General features: G+C 36.3%; 2 protein-coding genes across 2 annotated transcripts; both read right to left on the minus strand.

The window, feature by feature from the left end:
- Positions 1-2,005: 2,005 nt before the first annotated feature.
- LOC111990865 (RING-H2 finger protein ATL54) lies at positions 2,006-3,708 on the minus strand. The gene has a single exon (XM_024022639.2). It carries the CDS (start codon positions 3,438-3,440, stop codon positions 2,298-2,300), a length of 1,143 nt encoding a protein of 380 aa, XP_023878407.2. The 5' UTR covers positions 3,441-3,708; the 3' UTR covers positions 2,006-2,297.
- Positions 3,709-20,530: 16,822 nt separating this feature from the next.
- On the minus strand, positions 20,531-22,243 carry LOC111986048 (RING-H2 finger protein ATL54). Its single transcript, XM_024017686.2, has one exon. It carries the CDS (start codon positions 21,975-21,977, stop codon positions 20,823-20,825), a length of 1,155 nt encoding a protein of 384 aa, XP_023873454.2. The 5' UTR covers positions 21,978-22,243; the 3' UTR covers positions 20,531-20,822.
- Positions 22,244-23,765: the final 1,522 nt, after the last annotated feature.

Below are 23,765 nucleotides of genomic sequence, written 5' to 3' on the forward strand. Positions count from 1 at the left end.
ACCATTTATAAAGCTCTCTTATTGATGTCACGGAAGCCTGAAGAAGAGCACACATGATGCTCTCTTGATGAAACAGAAACTAAACTGTTAGTTCCTGGGTAGTAAACCTTGAATCCACGAGGGGTTTTCCTGAATCTATAAGGAGATAAAACTGGAATCCACCAGAAAAGAAAATTGACAAAATGTCTGTGCTTATTGATAATAGTCTGATTTGCCTCTGACGGCTACAAAACATATAAATACTGAGCAAAAACGTTTAAAACCCTAATTCGCACTAATTAAGCGATTAGGTGATAAAATTACCGAATTTTACCAAAAATGGCAAAATTGAGTTAAACGCAGAATCATAAACTACTGACCTTAAGGGTCGTCCCAAAACAGACGGGACCTTATTTTGACTTTTAAACTAAAAGTTATTAAGGAAAAACAAATATTACTATAAATAGCAAAAACATTGTTTTCGGGGCCTTAACGAAGGAATCTGGATCAGAACGCCGTTTCCCTTCAACCTGCCAAATTTCATGCAATTCCGACACTGTTACCTCTGATGGCCCCTACTGGCACCCCCTTTGATCTTGCGTTGTGACTTCCTGTGCCCTTGCTGCTCCAAGAAGGCATGTGTTGTCTGTTCTACATCACTTATTTAACATCGAAGTGCCTAATATGTCTAGAATTGGTTCACATGGGATGATGGAATGCAGGATGGTATACCACTCAGCGGAGTCCCAATCACTCTTATGTTGGGAATGAAAGTTATCCTTTTTTTTTTTTTTTGAATTTAAGTAATAGAAAATGCAAAAGAAGGAATACCCTATGTTCACGACAATGAACTTAAAGCACCTTGAAAAAATACAAGCAAATCAATCAAAAAGATCAAAGAGAAAGTTGGAAATAAAAAATGGACCCCATGTCTGAGACCATTTGAAGAAGTATGAAGCATTAAGGACTTCAATTGATCAATAGATCTCACACTCTCCTCAAAAGTATGACTGTTGAGATCTTTCCATACTAACCACATCACGCACACCAGCATCAAGTTCAATACATTCAAGGAATGTTTATCTAGCCAAGTGTGCCAAGGAGGGATGCTACCTTGTCCCGCAACACCCATTAAATCCCAAACATCTTAAAGATTTCACTCTACAATGCATATGCAATCTCACAATAGATCAATAGATGATCTAGATTTTCCCATTGCAATGACACATACAACACCAATTGACTAGCAATAAACCCCTCTTGATGAGATTATCAATTGTGAGAAACTTACCCATGCAGCTGACCACCAAAAAAAAAATACACCCTCCTGGGGACCTTAGCACCAAATATTCTTCCATGGAAATGAATAAGCCGGCTCCACGGATAGCATTATAAAAAGAGTGAACATCAAATTGACCACTCCTATTCAACCTCAGAGACAACTTATCATCCCCCACTCCACGAGGAAATTTTGTATAGATATACATCATGGTTTACTGTTTCCCCCTTCATTCACGGTCAACTAACCATACAAACACAGAATGGGATTCCAGTCTTGCATTACTTAGCAATTTCCACACAAATTAAACAGGGCCTAATTCTTCATATCAAATTTTTTAAGCATATATATAACTCCTCCCACATAGTAGAAGTTATAGTGGCAAAACAACAGAAACCCAAGGGCAATCTCAGGTCATTATAATTAGAATTGTAGAGTGGAGATAAGCCGACAAGATGGAAATTACAATGCAAAGGAAAATATAATGAATATATGTTAGAGAAGCATTTATAAAAATAAAAAGGGGGGTTCAGTGGTAAGAGAAATGAAAAATGAAATTAGTCTAATTTATAAAATATCATTATAAGTTATCTCGAGAAATATAAACATTCAAGGTATAAACTTATATAACAATATAATTTCTGAAATATCATTATACTTCTCTTGAAAAATATAAACATTCAAAATAAAAACTTTAATAACAATAGCCAAACTGCAAATTCACTTTTTCAGAACTCAGAAGCAAAATATTAGAACCGCACTCATTTATAGCCACATGTTCGAATTGCTAGAAAAAGACTTAATATTGTGACATAAAAAACATCCTATTGATGTTGCTTCATCATACAAGAACCAGACTTCCAGAGACAGCTTCTTTCTGTCCTTCATATAGCAGCATATGGTTTTATAATGTACATATATATTGGTGCAGAAACAATAGTAGTAGATAATGTCCAAGTTCTTTGAGAATACCAGTGAAGTTTCTTGACTTAGTCACCAACACGAAACTATGGATATAAAAATTGGGAAACCATCATCTTCACATGGGAAGGATTGAGCTTGAACTTGTGCAATGTCTGGATTTCCTACTAGACGAAAAAGACATTTTCATTGAAACCGGCCCCTTCTGCAGAGAACGCCCAATTGAAGAACTTTTCATCAGTTTGTATATGCTTGAAGTTTCGCTATCCCTCTTAGATCTCGAACTTTTTACGGGTACTAATTGAGCCTTTGAACTTTCTTGGTCAGTAACAACATTAGCTACAGCAAGATAAATCATTGAGGCAGAAGAAGAATCCAGCGAAACTGATCTCCTCATTGGTTGCATTTCTTGTTCTACAACTCGTTGATTGTCAGCCAAATTACTTAGTACTCGAGAATGACAATTCCCACCGCTAGAATTATGCAAATTTTTCATTGATATTTCAGCACATCTACCATCAGCAATTGGTAAAGCACCAATATTAACATCACCAGCCTGACTTTCACTAGTCCCACCACTTCCAACTTGATTGCTTTCCACTCCACTATGGTTTTCAGCATTCTCTAACTGGGTTTCTTGGCTTGAACCCGGAGCACTCAAATTAGGCACAGCTGCACTTACCTGAGAACCAGCACTGTCACTAACTATAGGGGCACGACACAATGGACAATTCTTGTGTGATCTTAACCATGTATCTATGCAAGGTACATGAAAAGCATGGCTACACTTAGGCAAAAGTCTAAGACTTTCATCTTCTTCAAACTCACTCAAGCAAACAGAGCACTCCGTCCCATCTATCAACCCCTCATCTTTTCTATACTTACAAAGCGTGATAGAATCAATAATAGATTGTTGGAGACCAACGGTGTTGATGTACCATATGGGGTGGTCAATCACAGGTCCATGATCTTCATCAAAAAAATCTTCTTGGGTATCAAAAAGTATTGGTGCATTTCTTCTCCTTATTCTTCTATTCCTCCTCGAGTCGCAACTCCTCTTTATTGCATACATGATCCCAACCAAAAGAACTCCACAAACCATACAAGCTATGACAATCAAACTGATTTCAAATAAATACTTTTGGCTATGACTGTAACTTCCAGGATCCGAAGAAGGCCGTGTTGGTAGTGGTGGATTTCGTTGTGACGGTGGTGAAGGATGAAAATAGATAGTAATCTGTTCTCTATTACGAAGCCCCATAACGAAAACAGAGCAAGAAACAGGGGATAGAATTAGAAACACATACCTCTTTGTGTTGTTTATGCAAGAAAAAAAAGGAGGCAAGAAGAGATCTTGAAAACTGTCTTTTACTTTCCACCGCAACTTGTGGTTTGAATTAATGTGTAGTGAATGATTCTGGGTTGTAGCTTCGTTTTTCCACGATGTGCTTTGTTGTGGGGACACATCGGTTTGAGTGAAAGACTGGGCATTTACTCGGTAGCTTCGTATTTCTTTGTTTCAGTGGAAGTCAATGCACATTACAAGTCATTTCCGCGTTAATTTAATCCTTGGGGCATTTCAAAAAAAAAAACTTAATCCTTGGGGTTCCAAAGAAGCTGGTCCGATCTATACTCAAAAGGTTTTTCTTTTTTAATTTATTTAATATATTAAATTATTGATATAGACAAGTTGAGAGAATTGATATAGACAATTTATTCATCACTCAATGAAGCACTAGAAAAAAGTCCTCAACGAAGAGAGCTTTAAGCATCGATGTCATCGCCAAAACTTTCACCCCATTGTGGAGATCTCGGAATGGGTTTAAGATTAAGTCTTTGGGGGATCATAAGGTACTGTTCACCTTCGATGACAAGAATGATGTGGACAGAATCCTCATGAGTGAGCCCTGGAGCTTCGACAAGCACCTGGTGGCCATGGAACGATATGAGAAAGAGACCCTCTGCATGAACTCAAATTTGAGAGGACGAGTTTTTGGGTTCAAATTCATGGAATTCCATTGAGGTACATGACAGTGGCTGCTGCCGAGAAAATTTGTGAAGTAATTGGTGATGTTTCTCGACCAAAGGATCCAAAAGACGCAGATGGTGGGAATTTGGCAATGTATGTATAGTATTATTCTAAATTAAATTGATATTTTGAAAGCAATAATAAATAAGGTGAGAGAGACTGTTAGTATTAATTAGGTAATAATATTAATATGGTAAAAAACAATAATATTAATGATGTTATTTTCAACCGTTAGATCTCTTAAAAATCTATGAGTTGTGTTCAAGTTACACTAGATGGAACTTTAAGTAATGTTACACCACTTAATATTTTTTAATTGGATGCGAATTTTAACAAATCAATCGTTGAATTATATTATCTTTGTATATTCTCCATGTTTACAAAGTTTCAAGGTAATCAAATGTCAATAGCCATGTCATCAATCAATTATTTAAATTCAAGTTTTTGTAGTTTAAAATATTGCATAAAATATGAATTTATGGATCGAATAGTAAATAACATCTAATTGGTATAAAACTTGGCATGCATGTTAAAAACATATAGCACATGTAGTCTAACGGTGAGATTTTCAAAATATGAATTCAATAATAAGTTATTGGGTAGTGTAACATTACTTAGAGTTACACCATATGTAACTTGAACCCAACCATATATATATATATATATGTGTGTGTGTGTGTGTGTGCACGCAAGTTCTGTAAATATAATTATTTTAGTAAAAGTTTTAGAAACGACTTGGTATTATGCACAGTATTCTACCTTATCATTATTGTTCAAATGTCAATTATTTGTTAGATTTATTTTTCTTACAAGTTTCCTTATGCCACTAATATGATAGTTGATTGCATAAACTCAAAATATATAGGGATGCTTGAATTTAATATTTCAAAAATTTGTAAAACTATGGAAAACATTGTCGTATCTATTATGTATTTTTAACAATGAGGGGAATTTAACAAAGGAGAAGAGGGCTATGCCAATGAGCCCAAGGCTTATGGCTATTATGTAATTTTATTTTATCTGACTTTAATTATGAGATTGACTCACAAAGTAATAAATATGGTTTAACATGGAATGTAAACATTATTAATGATGTGTATTAAAAACATTTACCACATCAATAATTTTAGAACATGTAATAATAATAATAAATAACTTAAAAAGAAAACATTAAGCTGTTTTTATTTTGAGTGATACTATTGTGGGGCCCGTAGGCCTCGTAGCCTGGGCCCATCTTGCATTTGGCCCAAGGCCCATGCCGAGGAGGGATGATCGTCCGAGGCTGTGTATGAAGACCTTTGCTTTTTTGGACCCCGCCGAGGACATCCCTGTCCTCGGCGTACCGAAGCTAATTTCAGGTGGGGGACAGGCCTAGAACAGGTTGTCACCTCCACACTAAATACGCTCATCTAACCCTCCTGGCCGCATTAATAGGGATGTAACCCCTTGACATGGTAACATTGATTATGATGAACCACTCGAATACTGATAAGGCCTCTGATGGGACAGACGGTCAGAGGGAAGGCAAATGGATGATCAACAGAATGAAGAATAGGAGAGGAGGAGGAGAACTATATAAGAAGGGCGAGCAAAGCAGTCAGGGGGGAGGAACCTCCTCGGACAAGTGTCGAGGAGCTACCCTTAGTTGTAAATTAGGTTCACTCCCCTTCAATGATGAAAAGTGGCTTGTGTTCCGTTGCTAGTCTATTAGGGCCTAACCCTTCGTCCCACTCTCTAGAAATGTATTGCTAGGGAACCTTTCTAAACTGAGTCCCTACAATTGGCACCGTCTGTGGGGAGGATTAGTGCACTGGCTGGCGCAACGGGCGATCGTTCCTAAGTAGTTATTTTACGGGAGGTTGGTAGCGACGCACCAAAAAAAAAAAAAAACATTGCAGAAAAGTAGAGATTCAACAGAAAGAAAAGGAACGTCATATTATTTTATTAAACGGAAAGTACAAGATACAAACAGAGGCTCAGGCAGGCTTGTTTTAAAGCTAGTTTTACAAGCTAATTCTACAAACAGAGGCCCAGGTGGACCTGTTCTAAAATTAGCTAGAGGGAATGGGGCTAGGCTAGCATGCTTCAAGGCCACCAAAACTCCTTGTCTGGTGCGGCGGAGCTGGAACAAAGAGAGGCACGACGCAGGGGCACCGGAAGCCCTCCCCATGATGTTCCTTGATTCTCTCCAATATCACGAGCGTTGGCCGTTGAAGACGGCAACACTCGAGCACCAGCCATGACGTGATTTTGCACGTCTCCTCCGATAAGGGTGTGCCTCGGGGAGGAGCGTTAGGTACTTCAGGGACATCCCTCCTGGCTACCACGCACGACACNCTTACAAAAATTCAAAAATTACAAAACTAAAAATTAAAAAAATTAAAAAAAAAAAAAAAAGCTTTTTTTTTTCCCTGTACCGGCCGGTAATGCCCGAAATTAGCCAGTATGCCTGGTATGGCATACTGGCCGGTAATACCTGAAATCATCCAATATGGCCGGTACACCCACTATTTAAACCGATATGAAACATTGAAATTTCAATACCAGTATATGTATTGGTACGGTACATACCGGCCGGTACCAGTATGGTATCGACCACCTTAACACACACACACAAGGAGAGGGGAGAAGGTCTTAAAAAAACTGACAGTGGTGTATTAAGTATTATGTAGTTCTTCTTTTAAAAAAATTGTGATAGCTTTTGCATTTTTCTTTATTATGTTGTTTAAATAGCACCAATTATTTTCTTACCACATCAACTTGTTAATTAATAAAAGGCTAAAGTGCAAACTACGCTCTAAAGTTTAGGGTTACACCTTGAAATTTTATAATTTAGAATTTATACCTAAAGTTATATTCTACTTGCATCAACAATCCCTTCATTCATATTTTCCGTAAATGCCACATAACTTTATTTCACAAGTTTAGTTTATCCAATAAAACAATAATACATCATTTTTTTATTACATGATGTCATTTTTGTAGCCAAAAAGACTTTAAATGATTAACTTTCCTTATGATACTAATACAATGGTTGATCGCATAAACTCAAAATATATATGGATGCGTGAATTTAATATTTTAATATATAGGCTAGAAAAGGGCTAAAAAAAACAAAATTGGCTCCCTATTTTTAATTTAAGTTTGATCAAGCGAAAGAGTAAAAAAAAATTTCTAGTTTTAGAAACAATTATGTTCAGGGAGGCCCCAGCTCCTGTACTCTTATTCCCGATCAAATTGTAATCCTTCATCTTCTAAAAAAAATATGGTAATAATTAATGACTAAGATAAAAATAATCCTTTTTTATTTTTATTTTTTGTGGCTGCGGGATGAAAATTATTCTTGAAACGCGAAAGGAATGTACAAAAACATGTTCACTTCGTGGGAAGGAATGAAATGGTACTTGTCCCCTCTCTTCCTTCTTACATCTATCACAGCCCAATTGCCACTGAAGGACACTCAACAATAATCCATTTTTATTTATATTTGAGAATGAAAATTGAAGGGTAACACTTTGATATTTTTTGGGGTTTGGAATGGTGAAGAAAAAGTTCAACATAATAAAAAAAAAAAAAAACATAATTTATCTTTGTTTTGATCAATTTTATATAATCACTTTGTCAAGCCCATTTGAGAGAGTTCAAATTACTATATTCCCATAACATGAATATACCAGGAGCTATAAGTGTGGCATCACGATCAAATTAATTGTATCCCATTACTTATTGTATTACTTTTTGGGATGGTTACAGCTATTCATATAGAAGTCTTATCTACATAATACTAATAGGTGTATTTTTTTTTTCTTAATAATTTCGATAATTAGAATGAAAGAAGTGGGATTTGAAATCTAAACATTTCCATTGAAAACACTATAAAGCGTTAATTGAGTTACAAATTTCTTGATAAATAAAGTGACTATTAATAAAGGCTTACAACATTTTTTTTTTGGGGAGAAACCACCCTAGGAAGAGGAGGGAGGAAATATATTAAGGAAGATCATAAAGGTACACAGATGCAATATCAAGGGGTAAGTCGTCCATCTAGACATGAAATTGGGAAAACTTACACGCTAATCTTGCAAGCCTATGAGCTACTCTATTTCCTTGCCTACGAGTATGACAAAAGGGTAAATCCTGGAAAGCTAAGAGAATAAATTGATGTACCTAATCATGTGCCCAAAGCTGGTTAATGCTCTGATGATAGTTTTCGAATCACCTTCGATTATCACCTGATCTAGCTAGACTTAGTTCTTACAAAAACCTATAGCACTATGCACTGCCAACACTTCTACCATCTCTATTGAGGTAGGTAGTGGAATAGTTTGTGTAAAGGCAACCATAACAAGACCTTTGTTGTTTCGAACAATACATCCCAGACTTGCTAAGTTCTACTCTTTAAAGTTTGCCCCCGTCGAAATTGACTTTCACCCAACCCACTGGGAGGAAGCCATTTGGAGGTTATAGTTGCCCTCGGGGGTGAGTGAGGCAATGACAATGCTCTCTAGTATTCCTACAAGTTATCCACGGCCATGGCATTAATCTTCTCCAGCTGGACCATTTTTTCACCAACACGAAGCTGATCCTGCGAGCCCAAATTAGAGACACAATCATAGCAAACAGCTCAAAGAGGTTGCTGTGTTCTTGGCAAAGCTGAATGACATCCAAGAATGAATTGCAATTGCTAGAGATCTTAAGTAACCAAGCAAACTTGACCTCTTAGATTGGAGCTATTGCACGGCAAGACCACAGAGCATGAAGCGAAGTTTCACTCTTGAGTTTACACTCAGGACAGAGGTCATCGCTTACAATTTTCGTTTCATCAGATTAGCTTTTGAAGGCAGAGAGATTGACCCAGCTCTCCATGGTAAGGTTTTGACTCTATTGGGGACTCTTAAGCTCCAAATGCCCTTTCATATTCTTTTAGTAAGCGAAAAATCTGAAGATGATGGTGGGTCCTTTAACTCTTCCTCCATAAGAAGTCTGTATCCCGATCTGATTGAGTATGTGCCATCAGGATTATGAGGCCAAAACAACTTATCCTCACAATCACTAAGACTGAGCAGGATCGACTTGATCAAAGTAGCTTTGTGGGGCAAGAAGATTTTGTTAATTGCTTCCTTAATCTAGCAGTGTTGTTCCCTATCAATTAGGATTGAAACCTAAGCATCACTGCCAAGGAAGTCCCTCGGAGACACCACTCACTTATTATAAGGATTAGGGAGCCAATTTTCGTGATAAATCCGAATCAAGGAACTATTTCCCACCTTCCACTGCACGCCTCTACTAACCACCTCCCTGCCCTTCAATATGCTCTTCCAAGCGAATGAACCATTACCTTATTTAGCATAAAAAATGGAGCCCTTTGGGAAATATTTTGCTTTAAAGAACTTGTGAAACAGTGAGGTTTTGTTGTCCAGCAGCTGCCAGACCTGTTTGGAAAACATGGCGTCATTAAATTTTTGGAGTTCTTTGAAACCCATACCCCCCAAGCTTTTTGGTTGACATAGTGAGCTCCACTTGGTCCAATGGATCTTCCTCTGATTACCCCTTTGACCCCACCAAAATTTCCTAATCAAGGCCTCAATGTCATTGCAAAGGGTGATCGGGAGCTTAAAGCAGCTCATTGCATAGGTGGGAATTACCTGTATGATTGCTTTGAGGAGTACTTCATGGCCAGCTTGGTAAAGAAGCTATTCCTTCCACCCTTGGAGTTTTGCCACAACCTTTTCCTTGATATAAAGCAAGCTTACTTTCTTCTTTTTCTCCTCTAGAGATGGAAGGCCAAGGTACTTTTCATATTGTTTGATCTCTTGCACACTAAGTGATTCTTTGATCTGATCCAAAATGTCTAGAGGAGTGGATTTGCTAAAAAATAGGGCGATTTTGTTCCGATTCAACTACTGCCCGAAGGCCCTCTCATAACATTCCAACAAGGCTTGAATTTTTTGGCATTCATCTAAGGAGGCTCTGCAAAAAACCAAGCTATCATCAGCAAAAAATAGGTGAGTCAGTCTAGGGCCCTTTTTGCATATGGACACACCCCGGATCTATCTAGATTCTGCCACTTATTGTAAAAGACTGTGAAGGCCTTCTGCACAAAGGAGGAATAAGTAGGGTGACAGTGGTTCACCCTAGCGTTATCCTCTTGAAGGCTGGATCACTTTCAAAGGTTCACCGTTAATAAGGATAGAGTAGCTGATGGTTGCAATGCATTCCATGATTAGAGCAACCCAGCTTACATCAAAGCCCATTCCCTTCATAATAGTCTCTAGATAAACTCATTCAACCCGATCATAAGCCTTGCTCATGTCTAACTTCAGAGCCATATATCCTAATTTACCCTTTTGATAGTGTTTCATGTAGTGGAGAGTTTCAAAGGTCAAAAGGATATTGTCTGTGATGACCCTCCCTGCTTAGAAGGCACTCTGGTTCTCTAATACTACAGTTGGTAGAATAACTCTAAGTCTATTTGCTAGGACTTTGAGACAATTTTATACACTACATTATACAGGTTGATCGGCCTATAATCATTGATAAACTCAGGGGATTTACCCTTCGGCGTTAGGGTGATATTAATGCTGTTTATTTCTCTAGGAATTTTGCAATTATTCAAACAATCAAGCACTGCAAAGCAAATATCATCACCAATCAAAGACCAGAAAGACTAATAGAATAGGGGTGGCATACTGTTAGGGCCTGGGGCTGTTATGGGTTTCATCTGTTTGATGGCATCTTCCACTTCTTCTTTAAGAAAAGGTCTAAGGAGTTCAACATTCATATCCTCCGTGACAAAAGGTTTAACAGCCTCCATGATCTCAGACAACTCCATCAAATGGGATGAGGTGAACAGGGAGAGGTAATAATCACAGGCTATATCTTTGATCTGATTGTCCTCCATGCACCATGAATTAGAAGAATTTCTTAACCCCGAGATTCTATTTCGTCGAAATCTGTGGGAAGCCTTATTGTGAAAATAGCTCATATTACGGCTACCACACTTAAGGAAAAGGGCTCTCGAACGTTGCTGCCACATCTAGTTTTCTTTATGCAGAAGATCATTGACTTCTGCTCTTAATACTCTAACCACATCATAGTCTAAGTTCCTTTTGGCTGCATTAATCTTGGCCTTGGTGAGTGTGGGAGGACTTTCGTCTCGGCCCCCAATCAGGTATTGTCCTCTTCGAAAATGGTGTTAAGTCTTAGTCCTCAAGGATTTGTTTAGTCTCACATCGGGAAGAGACACCTCCCACTCATGCCTTATAAGCCTTTGGCCTAAGGATGAGTGTACCACTACAAAGAAACTTGGGACTGAAATTACTTTCTTCCTCAAGGCAATGAAGGGAGGTGCTCGGAGCCAAGACCCAAATTGCTGGTCTTCGAGTCTAAGGCTACCTTCGCTCTCAATCCAAGACTCGTAATCTCTATCATCATGCATGAGACATCCACACTAGTAGCAGAGGTTAGGGAAGCATTCATATTTGAAGGAGACCCAGTGAACCTTGCCATCATATAGAGTTATGAGTCTTCCTCTGCAAAGAGGCTGAGAGATATGACCAACACTCTGACTCTTATGAAGCTGCCTCCATCCCAGTCTGTAGCTTCGTTAGGGTGAAGTATCTTTCCTACTGGCTCACATATTTGTTCTACAATCTCTCTATTCCTGAAACGCATTGGGATGTCATAGACTTGAACCCAAAAGGTGACTTTCATTAGCTTTGATGCTTTGACTGAAGCATCATTACCGTAGCGGGAAAAAACCATAATGTGATTGTCGAAGCTCTAAGGCTCCGATGAAAGAATACGATCAACGTCTGTATTGTTGTCAAAAGAAAAGAGGACAACATGATCACCAATGTTCTTGACATTGAAACCCAACTTGGATCTCCAGAGAGGGGTGAAGGTGGTGGCAATGGCATCAATGTTTAAGGGACATTTGGTTATGAATCTTGCAACAATGCCATATTCAATAATGGCTTGCTCGCTCTTCAAACATAGACCAGGGCCCTCTCTATCCGAGAGAGATAAAGAGCTCCAGTGTTTAGTTAAGTCTTCCATCCATAGGGAAAGACAACCTGAAAACTCATGTAGTGTTTCCCAAGCCCCGAAAAGAAAAACCACTAGCCTTGCAATAACAATGTTATCGCAAGGGGCACACTCTCCTTCCAAGGAAGGGACGACAGTGCCACACCTTGTTAAAAGTTTCCAGAGTGAAAACTTCCCCTAGCAACGAGCAACCTCCTAAATCTTGCATAATCCTTGAAGATTTTAAAGGAACTTAACAAATAACATCTAGGGGAATTTAGGTTGGATAACACACGTGATATCCAATTATAACTAAACCATTTAGGAATTCATATTTCTCCCTCTCAATTTTTTTAAAATTTTTTTTCTCTGGTTCCGGTCCTCATCTTTGTTGATATGGAAAGAATATGGCAACCTAAAGGCTTACAACATTAGATAAAGGATTGTAATTAATTGTGAGGAGGGATGTAAGTACAACTATTCTTAGCGTTGTGACTTTTCATAGAAGAGTGTGTATGGAACTATACATTACTGTTCTACCCACCTACTTTCAAATAGCATCTTGCTGGAGGAAATAAATAAATAAATAAATAAAAGATTATTCCAACCATCAACTTTCTAATACCACTCCTACATGTAATTTTGACGTTAATAGGACTACAATCCATATCAGGGACTAATAGTAACGAGTGCTAACTTTTGAGTTTTTTTTTTTTTTTTTTTTTAGGTAGTTAGGTATATAATAGAGAGGAAGAGATGATCATTAAATTATATTAAGTGTGACTACTAATTAAAGATTACAATATTAGTTAAAGGGTTGCAATTGTGAGGAGGGACTTGACTATTCATATAGTTGTGAGTTTGCATGGATCGGAGGAGTGTGTGTAACTATAAATTAGGCACTACGCATCATTATTTTAACCATCTATTTTCAAATACCATTCCTACGTTAACAGGACTACCATCGATATCAAGAACCAATGATAAAACTTTGAAACATTTGAAGTCAATTTTATTATGGTTATTCAACTTCTTTCTAGGATGAAAGAAAGTATTATTAAGGGATTAATTGTAGCAAACGATAGTTCCCAGAATGGAGATTTAAATTTTTTTAAAATGGGACAAAAATTTCATCGTCTTTATAAAAGTTCAAGACCTACCCTGAAAAGGCCAATATCAAGGAGATTCTATTTTTCATTACGAGGTCCGAAGCAAGGACAAAGAAGAGCTATAAAGTTCAAAAGAAAATCTATAAAGGCATAAAGCCAACTATTGGGTGAAGTACAAGGCACGGCTGCCATGAACAGCCTCGGAAGATCTAAAGCTTTCTTAGTTTCAATCGATGCTTATATGGCATAGATATCTGCACCGAAGCACTTTGTATAGACTATAGCTAGACACCAATAATGCATGAATGGAAAATATAAACGTTATTTTGTCCGGTCTTGTTAAAGTCAGTGATAGTCATTGACATCCTTGAGAATAATATTTAAGCTTCTACAGGATTCAGCTACAATTCAATTGCGTCATGACTTATCACTTCAAAGGCTTTTTTTTTCTGTTTTTCTGGTAGACTTCAAACACTTTTAGTTAACTATATATGTTAAGACTACAGTAGTGTTGATGTTCCTCAACTACTCACAATGGACGAACCTGCTCACCAAAATGTATACTAATGCAGGAAATAATAGGCACTCTATGTGGTGCAAAAGGGTCTGTGGCATATTAACATAACTCAAACCAAGAAGGAATAGTTTAGAGGGGTAAAGTGTCAAATCCAAAAAGGAGCTAAACACTTAAATTCAAGTCATTTCAACAAATCTCCACTTTAAAAATTAACATGTTTAATTCCTTAGATTTTGCGAGAAAGCATACTAGCCAACTTAGGGAACTCATACTCGGTTTGAGAAATGCATCATTGACCCTTCCACACAACAAAATGGAATCAGAACTTTTACTATCACAACAAATTGGTATAAAAGATAAGGTTCGATACTTAGACGTTTGGAGTTGTTCTCTTTGAGGAATTTCTTGATTATTTCGTAAATCTGAGTATTGTGGAAAAAGATATATTAAAATTAAAAATTAAAAAAAAATACTTCGAGAAATTCAATAAATAGGCTTACAACACCTAATGTTATATTTGTCCAAGGATCATAAGTACTTTGTTGATCAAAAAAATATTCTTCTTTAGAAAATTGTGACTGCCAATGTGCTTACAAAGGTAGTAGGTGGGGCCAAGTTTGAACATTAGTTGGACTTGACTAATATGCTTCATGTTTCAGCACCTTTGGATGCATTTGACGCCTATTGGTGCATTTAGAAGTAGTCCGGGATAATTTGTGCTTTCTTTTTCTTTTTCTTTTTCTTGTTGTTAGGCTCTAATTTGGTTTTGATACTTAAGGCGTTTATGAATTGAGAGAAGTCTTGTCATGGTGGAGATGTGTTAAGGATTTGTATTTGGTAGCTGAATTCATTCCAAGATAGAGAGAGGATTTGATAAACTTAGGTGCAAATTGATCCACCAAATACAAATCCTTAACGCTTCTCCAACTTGGTGAGACTTCTCTCAAATCACATATGCCTTTAAGTTCCAAAAACAAATTAAAGCTTAACCAAAAAAGCAATAATGGTAAGTTGATATTTCTTGTCCACTAAGGTCTTCTTTCTCCACCAAGAAATATGTATTAAAGCATTATAAATAGAAAAATATTACAAATGATTTGTTTACTTTGGCTCAAGTATCCTCCCACATGAAGAGAAAATAAGACGCTTAGAAGAACACAGTTTGATTTTGAGTGTTTGTCTATTGTTTGAGTAAGAGAGCACTATCGATTGTATTGGGCTTTCTAATGCTTCTGAAATCTCTCTTAATTCCTAGTGAAATTTTCTTTTTGCTACATGGACGTATTGGGTGTTTGTTTTTGGAGATCCATTTACACAACAAACCAGTATCAGAGTTTTCATTATCACATCACTACATATATGGATGTCAATTTCAACCTTTATATATATTACTCAATGCAAAGAACAGAGTGGTTCTACATGAATCGTGGTAAAATTGCCATCTAAAGAGGAACGGGGAGGGGACAGGATGAAATTTTGTCCCCTCCCACCTTAGTCATATTTTCTTTCATCCCTATATATTTTATATACTTCTAAAAAAATCAAAAACACCCTTACATAAATAAGTTAAGAATTTATGGTAAACTACACTTTACTCCCCTAAATTATGATTCATTTTACACTTATCTCCTTAAATTATGAGAATACACATTTTACCCCTCTAAACTATATTCCATGTTGTACTTATCTCCTAAACTATGAGAATGCTTACTTACTTTCCTAAACTATTAACCATAGAATGGAATGCAAAGTGTTACATGAGTAATAGTTTAAATGTTACACGGGTAATATTTTAAGAGGGTAAAGTATGTGTGTTCTCGTAATTAAATTAGAGGGATAAGTGTAAAAGATGATATAATTTAGGGGAAAAAGTGTAATTTCTCCAAAAATTTATTGAGGATTATTATTTGGTAAAGGTTTGGTTTGTGTTGTTGAATTATGTTTTATATTGTTATTTTGTTATCTATATTATTTTATTTTTATATATTTGTTAATATATTATTTTCCAAAATTATGTGTAGGGTGAGGCGTGGCAATGTGACCGTGTGAGTGTGGCCTCATAGGACGGGTATGGGGTAGGCTAAATTTTCTACGGGTAGGGGTGAGAACCCATGATCCTGTTTCATCCTCCCCATTAAAATTCCTAATTGTATATGTATATACCATGTGTGGATAACAACTCTGTTTAGAAAAGGTCAAAACAACTATACATAATTTGACGGTGACAATAAGCTGATAATTAAAAAGAAAACAAAACCGACTCTAAGAAGGAAATTAGACTAGAAGTTTCAATCCTCCTTTAATTTGGTCCAGCAATGAATATATACTTTTATAGACTTGAAATTAGATTGCATAAGTTTGTAAATAGGTTCATATGATATCAAATTATTATATGTAGTTTATTAATTATATAATTGGGCCACTCATAATAAAGATTCATAGATTTATAAAGAGATAATAAAATTCAGTCATGGTTTTAATATATATGGAAAAAGAATAAGTTAATCAAGTAACTTATGCACAAGTTCGAGTTTGTTGGACAATGAACTAAGCTTAAACATGTAAATATTATTTGGTGATGAGCTCAAACTTAGCTCGTATTTGAAATAAAATTAAATGAACAAAGCTGAACTTTTAATACTTGGCTCAACTTAACTCATTTAAAACCTTAGTATTTGGTTATACACACAACAAATAGGTATCAAAACTTCTGCTATCTCAACTGTAGTAATCGCTTTTACAGAACACGTATCAAGAAGATCTTGAAAATAAATCGTAAACCACAATCTGATGGCGGTTGAAAGTGAGTTTCAAATTATTAGACTAATCTCTATTGTTCATCTATGGATTGTGTGTGTTGGAGGATGATTATTTTTATTCTCCGGATTGTAAATTTGGCCTCATCTTTGAGTTGCTAAGAAAGAGGTAACATGGGAAGTGGAATCAGATAAATTTGAAACGATTTCAATGTCACTGCCAAGTTCCCAATATTCAATACTGTGCAGTGTGCATCAAAGTTAAGAGGGGATGGAGATATTCACCATGAAAATGAAATTCGCAGCAAAAAGAATTGTGAGAAGTGCAAGCTTGAAGCTGAGGGTAGAAATTTAAGGTGCATGCACTTGCACACAAACACAATACCATTATGTGAGACCACAAATGAACCAAATCATTTTATTGTAAGGAATTCTCTAGCGGTGGAGTTATGGGAGCAGGTGGCTGTTGCTCTACATCACTTCGGGATTGGAGTGCTCAGCTGGGTTCTTTAGTTTTCCTTTCTCAGACCTCTCAAACTAAGCCATCTTGCTGCAGATATGATGTATATGCTGGTTTTTAGTGCCTGGGAGCCTGGGAGAGCAATTTTTGTAGTTCACGTTTTAAGTATGGTTGCTGCTAAGTTCACTCATCTCTCTGCTGTTAGTTTCTGCAGAGAAGAGTGCATGGCTTATGGACACACTGAGCTATGTTTAATACTAATGTGTATTGCTTTTTTACATCAATAAAGTTCTGCAATTTTAATTCCCAAAAAAAAAAAAAAACATGTATATTAAAGACAGAATTGTAAAGAACAACTCCCTTGAGAAATATATGGTAGTAGCACTTCAATGTAGTATGCAAATTTTGTGAATTTGCCTATGTGGTTGAATGCCCTGAAGCATTATAGTAGCCTAAGGCTGGAGGTGAAGTTTGTATATGCAATAGTCTTCTGCATACCAGTCATATTATACACACCATATTGTAATAATATAAACAATCAATCCCTAAGCTTGCTTGAAACTTTTCAATACGCGTTGGAACAGTATCCTTAATGGAAAGAGTCAATTTCGTGGAACAGATGCTCTCCATTTAATTACGATACATATGTGACTGGTTGTACAATTTAGTTACACTCTATTGAGGCCCAAAAGGCTCCCAAGAAAANCATGAAAATGAAATTCGCAGCAAAAAGAATTGTGAGAAGTGCAAGCTTGAAGCTGAGGGTAGAAATTTAAGGTGCATGCACTTGCACACAAACACAATACCATTATGTGAGACCACAAATGAACCAAATCATTTTATTGTAAGGAATTCTCTAGCGGTGGAGTTATGGGGGCAGGTGGCTGTTGCTCTACATCACTTCGGGATTGGGGTGCTCAGCTGGGTTCTTTAGTTTTCCTTTCTCAGACCTCTCAAACTAAGCCATCTTGCTGCAGATATGATGTATATGCTGGTTTTTAGTGCCTGGGAGCCTGGGAGAGCAATTTTTGTAGTTCACGTTTTAAGTATGGTTGCTGCTAAGTTCACTCATCTCTCTGCTGTTAGTTTCTGCAGAGAAGAGTGCATGGCTTATGGACACACTGAGCTATGTTTAATACTAATGTGTATTGCTTTTTTACATCAATAAAGTTCTGCAATTTTAATTCCCAAAAAAAAAAAAAAACATGTATATTACAGAATTGTAAAGAATAAACTCCCTTGAGAAATATATGGTAGTAGCACTTCAATGTAGTATGCAAATTTTGTGAATTTGCCTATGTGGTTGAATGCCCTGAAGCATTTAATTAGTAGCCCAAGGCTGGTGGCGAAGTTTGTATATGCAATAGTCTTCTGCATACCAGTCATATTATACACACCATATTGTAATATGTATAAACAATCAATCCCTAAGCTTGCTTGAAACTTTTCAATACGCGTTGGAACAGTATCCTTAATGGAAAGAGTCAATTTCGTGGAACAGATGCTCTCCATTTAATACTACGATAGCAGCTTTATGTGACTGGTTGTACAATTTAGTTACACATCTATTGAGGCCCAAAAGGACTCCAAGAAAATTAGTACAAAGGAATAAAGGGGCCACACCCATCTCACTCATTGACAAAAATCCAGCTAGGATAGGGGATATAGGGAAAGGCCACGAGTGTTACAACAAACAGCCCATGCAGCCAGTTTGTGAGTAACAAAAATTGCAGATCTTGAGATATAGCAGAAGTCCCAACCTGATAGTAAAGAGAGTTTATAATGGATGTCCAATGGCCATATTTTTAATCTCCCAGTTGGCTGCCTCAGTACTCTTATACTAATATTTTCTAGAGAAAGTTCATTATTATGGAAAATATATGTTGACAAATCAAAATTTAATTCAGTCGATTGAATATTTCAGTAAATTCAAGCTTTCATTTTCTAGTATGCCAGTCTATACCATTCAAGAATCCTGATAATGATCACCAATTGTTGAGGTGGCAAGATCTTCATGTGAATGAATATGCATAGAATTTCAAGCTAATTTAAGTTCCAATTAATCGGTACCATTTATAAAGCTCTCTTATTTAACATCGAAGTGCCTAATATGTCTAGAATTGGTTCACATGGGATGATGGAATGCAGGATGGTATACCACTCAGCGGAGTCCCAATCACTCTTATGTTGGGAATGAAATTTATCCTTTTTTTTTTTTTTTTTTGAATTTAAGTAATAGAAAATGCAAAAGAAGGAATACCCTATGTTCACGACAATGAACTTAAAGCACCTTGAAAAAATACAAGCAAATCAATCAAAAAGATCAAAGAGAGAGTTGGAAATAAAAAATGGACCCCATGTCTGAGACCATTCGAAGAAGTATGAAGCATTAAGGACTTCAATTGATCAATAGATCTCACACTCTCCTCAAAAGTATGACTGTTGAGATCTTTCCATACTAACCACATCACGCACACCAGCATCAAGTTCAATACATTCAAGGAATGTTTACCTAGCCAAGTGTGCCAAGGAGCGATGCTACCTTGTCCCGCAACACCCAGTAAATCCCAAACATCTTAAAGATTTCACTCTACAATGCATATGCAATCTCACAATAGATCAATAGATGATCTAGATTTTCCCATTGCAATGACACATACAACACCAATTGACTAGCAATAAACCCCTCTTGATGAGATTATCAATTGTGAGAATCTTACCCATGCAGCTGACCACCAAAAAAAAAATACACCCTCCTGGGGACCTTAGCACCAAATATTCTTCCATGGAAATGAATAAGCCGGCTCCACGGATAGCATTATAAAAAGAGTGAACATCAAATTGACCACTCCTATTCAACCTCAGAGACAACTTATCATCCCCCACTCCACGAGGAAATTTTGTATAGATATACATCATGGTTTACTGTTTCCCCCTTCATTCACGGTCAACTAACCATACAAACACAGAATGGGATTCCAGTCTTGCATTACTTAGCAATTTCCACACAAATTAAACAGGGCCTAATTCTTCATATCAAATTTTTTAAGCATATATATAACTCCTCCCACATAGTAGAAGTTATAGTGGCAAAACAACAGAAACCCAAGGGCAATCTCAGGTCATTATAATTAGAATTGTAGAGTGGAGATAAGCCGACAAGATGGAAATTACCATGCAAAGGAAAATATAATGAATATATGTTAGAGAAGCATTTATAAAAATAAAAAGGGGGGTTCAGTGGTAAGAGAATTGAAAAATGAAATTAGTCTAATTTATGAAATATCATTATAAGTTATCTCGAGAAATATAAACATTCAAGGTATAAACTTATATAACAATATAATTTCTGAAATATCATTATACTTCTCTTGAAAAATATAAACATTCAAAATAAAAACTTTAATAACAATAGCCAAACTGCAAATTCACTTTTTCAGAACTCAGAAGCAAAATATTAGAACCGCACTCATTTATAGCCACATGTTCGAATTGCTAGAAAAAGACTTAATATTGTGACATAAAAAACATCCTATTGATGTTGCTTCATCATACAAGAACCAGACTTCCAGAGACAGCTTCTTTCTGTCCTTCATATAGCAGCATATGGTTTTATAATGTACATATATATTGGTGCAGAAACAATAGTAGTAGATAATGTCCAAGTTCTTTGAGAATACCAGTGAAGTTTCTTGACTTGGTCACCAGCACGAAACTATGGATATAAAAATTGGGAAACCATCATCTTCACATGGGAAGGATTGAGCTTGAACTTGTGCAATGTCTGGATTTCCTACTAGACGAAAAAGACCTTTTCATTGAAACCGGCCCCTTCTGCAGAGAACGCCCAATTGAAGAACTTTTCATCAGTTTGTATATGCTTGAAGTTTCGCTATCCCTCTTAGCAACAGAACTTTTTCTCGAACTTTTTACGGGTACTAATTGAGCCTTTGAACTTTCTTGGTCAGTAACAACATTAGCTACAGCAAGATAAATCATTGAGGCAGAAGAAGAATCCAGCGAAACTGATCTCCTCATTGGTTGCATTTCTTGTTCTACAACTCGTTGATTGTCAGCCAAATTACTTAGTACTCGAGAATGACAATTCCCACCGCTAGAATTATGCAAATTTTTCATTGATATTTCAGCACATCTACCATCAGCAATTGGTAAAGCACCAATATTAACATCACCAGCCTGACTTTCACTAGTCCCACCACTTCCAACTTGATTGCTTTCCACTCCACTATGGTTTTCAGCATTCTCTAACTGGGTTTCTTGGCTTGAACCCGGAGCACTCAAATTAGGCACAGCTGCACTTACCTGAGAACCAGCACTGTCACTAACTATAGGGGCACGACACAATGGACAATTCTTGTGTGATCTTAACCATGTATCTATGCAAGGTACATGAAAAGCATGGCTACACTTAGGCAAAAGTCTAAGACTTTCATCTTCTTCAAACTCACTCAAGCAAACAGAGCACTCCGTCCCATCTATCAACCCCTCATCTTTTCTATACTTACAAAGCGTGATAGAATCAATAATAGATTGTTGGAGACCAACGGTGTTGATGTACCATATGGGGTGGTCAATCACAGGTCCATGATCTTCATCAAAAAAATCTTCTTGGGTATCAAAAAGTATTGGTGCATTTCTTCTCCTTATTCTTCTATTCCTCCTCGAGTCGCAACTCCTCTTTATTGCATACATGATCCCAACCAAAAGAACTCCACAAACCATACAAGCTATGACAATCAAACTGATTTCAAATAAATACTTTTGGCTATGACTGTAACTTCCAGGATCCGAAGAAGGCCGTGTTGGTAGTGGTGGATTTCGTTGTGACGGTGGTGAAGGATGAAAATAGATAGTAATCTGTTCTCTATTACGAAGCCCCATAACGAAAACAGAGCAAGAAACAGGGGATAGAATTAGAAACACATACCTCTTTGTGTTGTTTATGCAAGAAAAAAAAGGAGGCAAGAAGAGATCTTGAAAACTGTCTTTTACTTTCCACCGCAACTTGTGGTTTGAATTAATGTGTAGTGAATGATTCTGGGTTGTAGCTTCGTTTTTCCACGATGTGCTTTGTTGTGGGGACACATCGGTTTGAGTGAAAGACTGGGCATTTACTCGGTAGCTTCGTATTTCTTTGTTTCAGTGGAAGTCAATGCACATTACAAGTCATTTCCGCGTTAATTTAATCCTTGGGGCATTTCAAAAAAAAAAACTTAATCCTTTGGGTTCCAAAGAAGCTGGTCCGATCTATACTCAAAAGGTTTTTCTTTTTTAATTTATTTAATATATTAAATTATTGATATAGACAAGTTGAGAGAATTGATATAATTTATTCATCACTCAATGAAGCACTAGAAAAAAGTCCTCAGACGTTTTCTTTGACACCACCACGCACAGTACAAACGCGTTCAATGCAATAAAATGTCTGGTAAGAAGTGACAAATTCACAATATTTTTAAAATATTTTTTTACTAAATATGCGTTGGGATAGGGCTGAAATGCACTATATTGCGTCTACGTTTTGTTTAAAGCGCATTTTAGCAAAGCTGTTGCACTTTCAGTGGGTCTCGTACACTGTTTACGATATCCACAAATCTCTTTTTTCAACAAAATTTTCATTACAAATAAGTCCAACGGTACTATTTACACGTTTAAAAATTATTTTGTTACAATATTTTCAATTTTCAGCAAAATAAATGGTATCCAAACGGAAACTAAATCATAATTGGTAAGTTATTATTAGTTTTAATTTGAAACCATTACTTAAATTATTTTTTTTCTCCCTAATAAAAGCTAATAACAATTCTCATAAAAAAATAAAAAAATAAAAAGCCAATAACAATTTGTCATTTAGAATTTATTACGATAATGTTGTGAAAATTTTGTAAAGATACAATTTCCCTTTCTTTTTAGTTGTAGGTATGATTAAACTTAGAAAAATGCTATGTCCACAATATTTTCACAATAAATTCTAAATGGCAAGTTGTTACTAGTTATTATTGTTAGAGTAAAAAAATAATCTTAGTAGAATGTTCAAATTTAAACCAATAATAACTAATCACCTATAATTTGTTGTGAAAATGTTGTGAACGTAGCACCTTTCTTAAACTTATGAGTATAATTAATAATTAACATTCAAGAAATTTATGTTCCTATTTTGTTAATAAACTTAAAGGCTAAGGATCAAAGTATTTATTAGAAGATGAGATCGAGACTCATGTATAAGGCTTTTCTTCCCTTATCTTTTTCAATTAATTAATTGATAAAAAAAAATCAAGAAATTTCAGTTTCAACTAATTATGGGTACTCGTTATTGCACTAGCCCTTCGCCAGGCACAAAATGTTTAACTAAATCACCATATATGCTAAGTTTGATCAATACTATATAAGAAATGTTTATAATGGTAAAGCAATTTTTTCCGTTGCAAGTAGGGTTGTCCAAAATTAACCTGACCAAAACAATTCATTCTACCCAGCCCAATTTAAAACCCGCTCGATCAAGCGAGAATAGTGGCGGCAAGAGGCGTGCAGGAATACGTCTACAACATTTTCAAAATACTTTCTCAATAAATCATAAGTGGTAAGTTCAAACTAGTTCTAATTTGAATCCATCACTTAAATTAATTTTTATTCCCCAATAACAATCAATAACAATTCGACAATTAGAAT

Source organism: Quercus suber, unplaced genomic scaffold, assembly GCF_002906115.3.
Source record: "Quercus suber isolate HL8 unplaced genomic scaffold, Cork oak 2.0 scaffold_17, whole genome shotgun sequence".
NCBI classification, from domain to species: Eukaryota; Viridiplantae; Streptophyta; class Magnoliopsida; order Fagales; family Fagaceae; genus Quercus; species Quercus suber.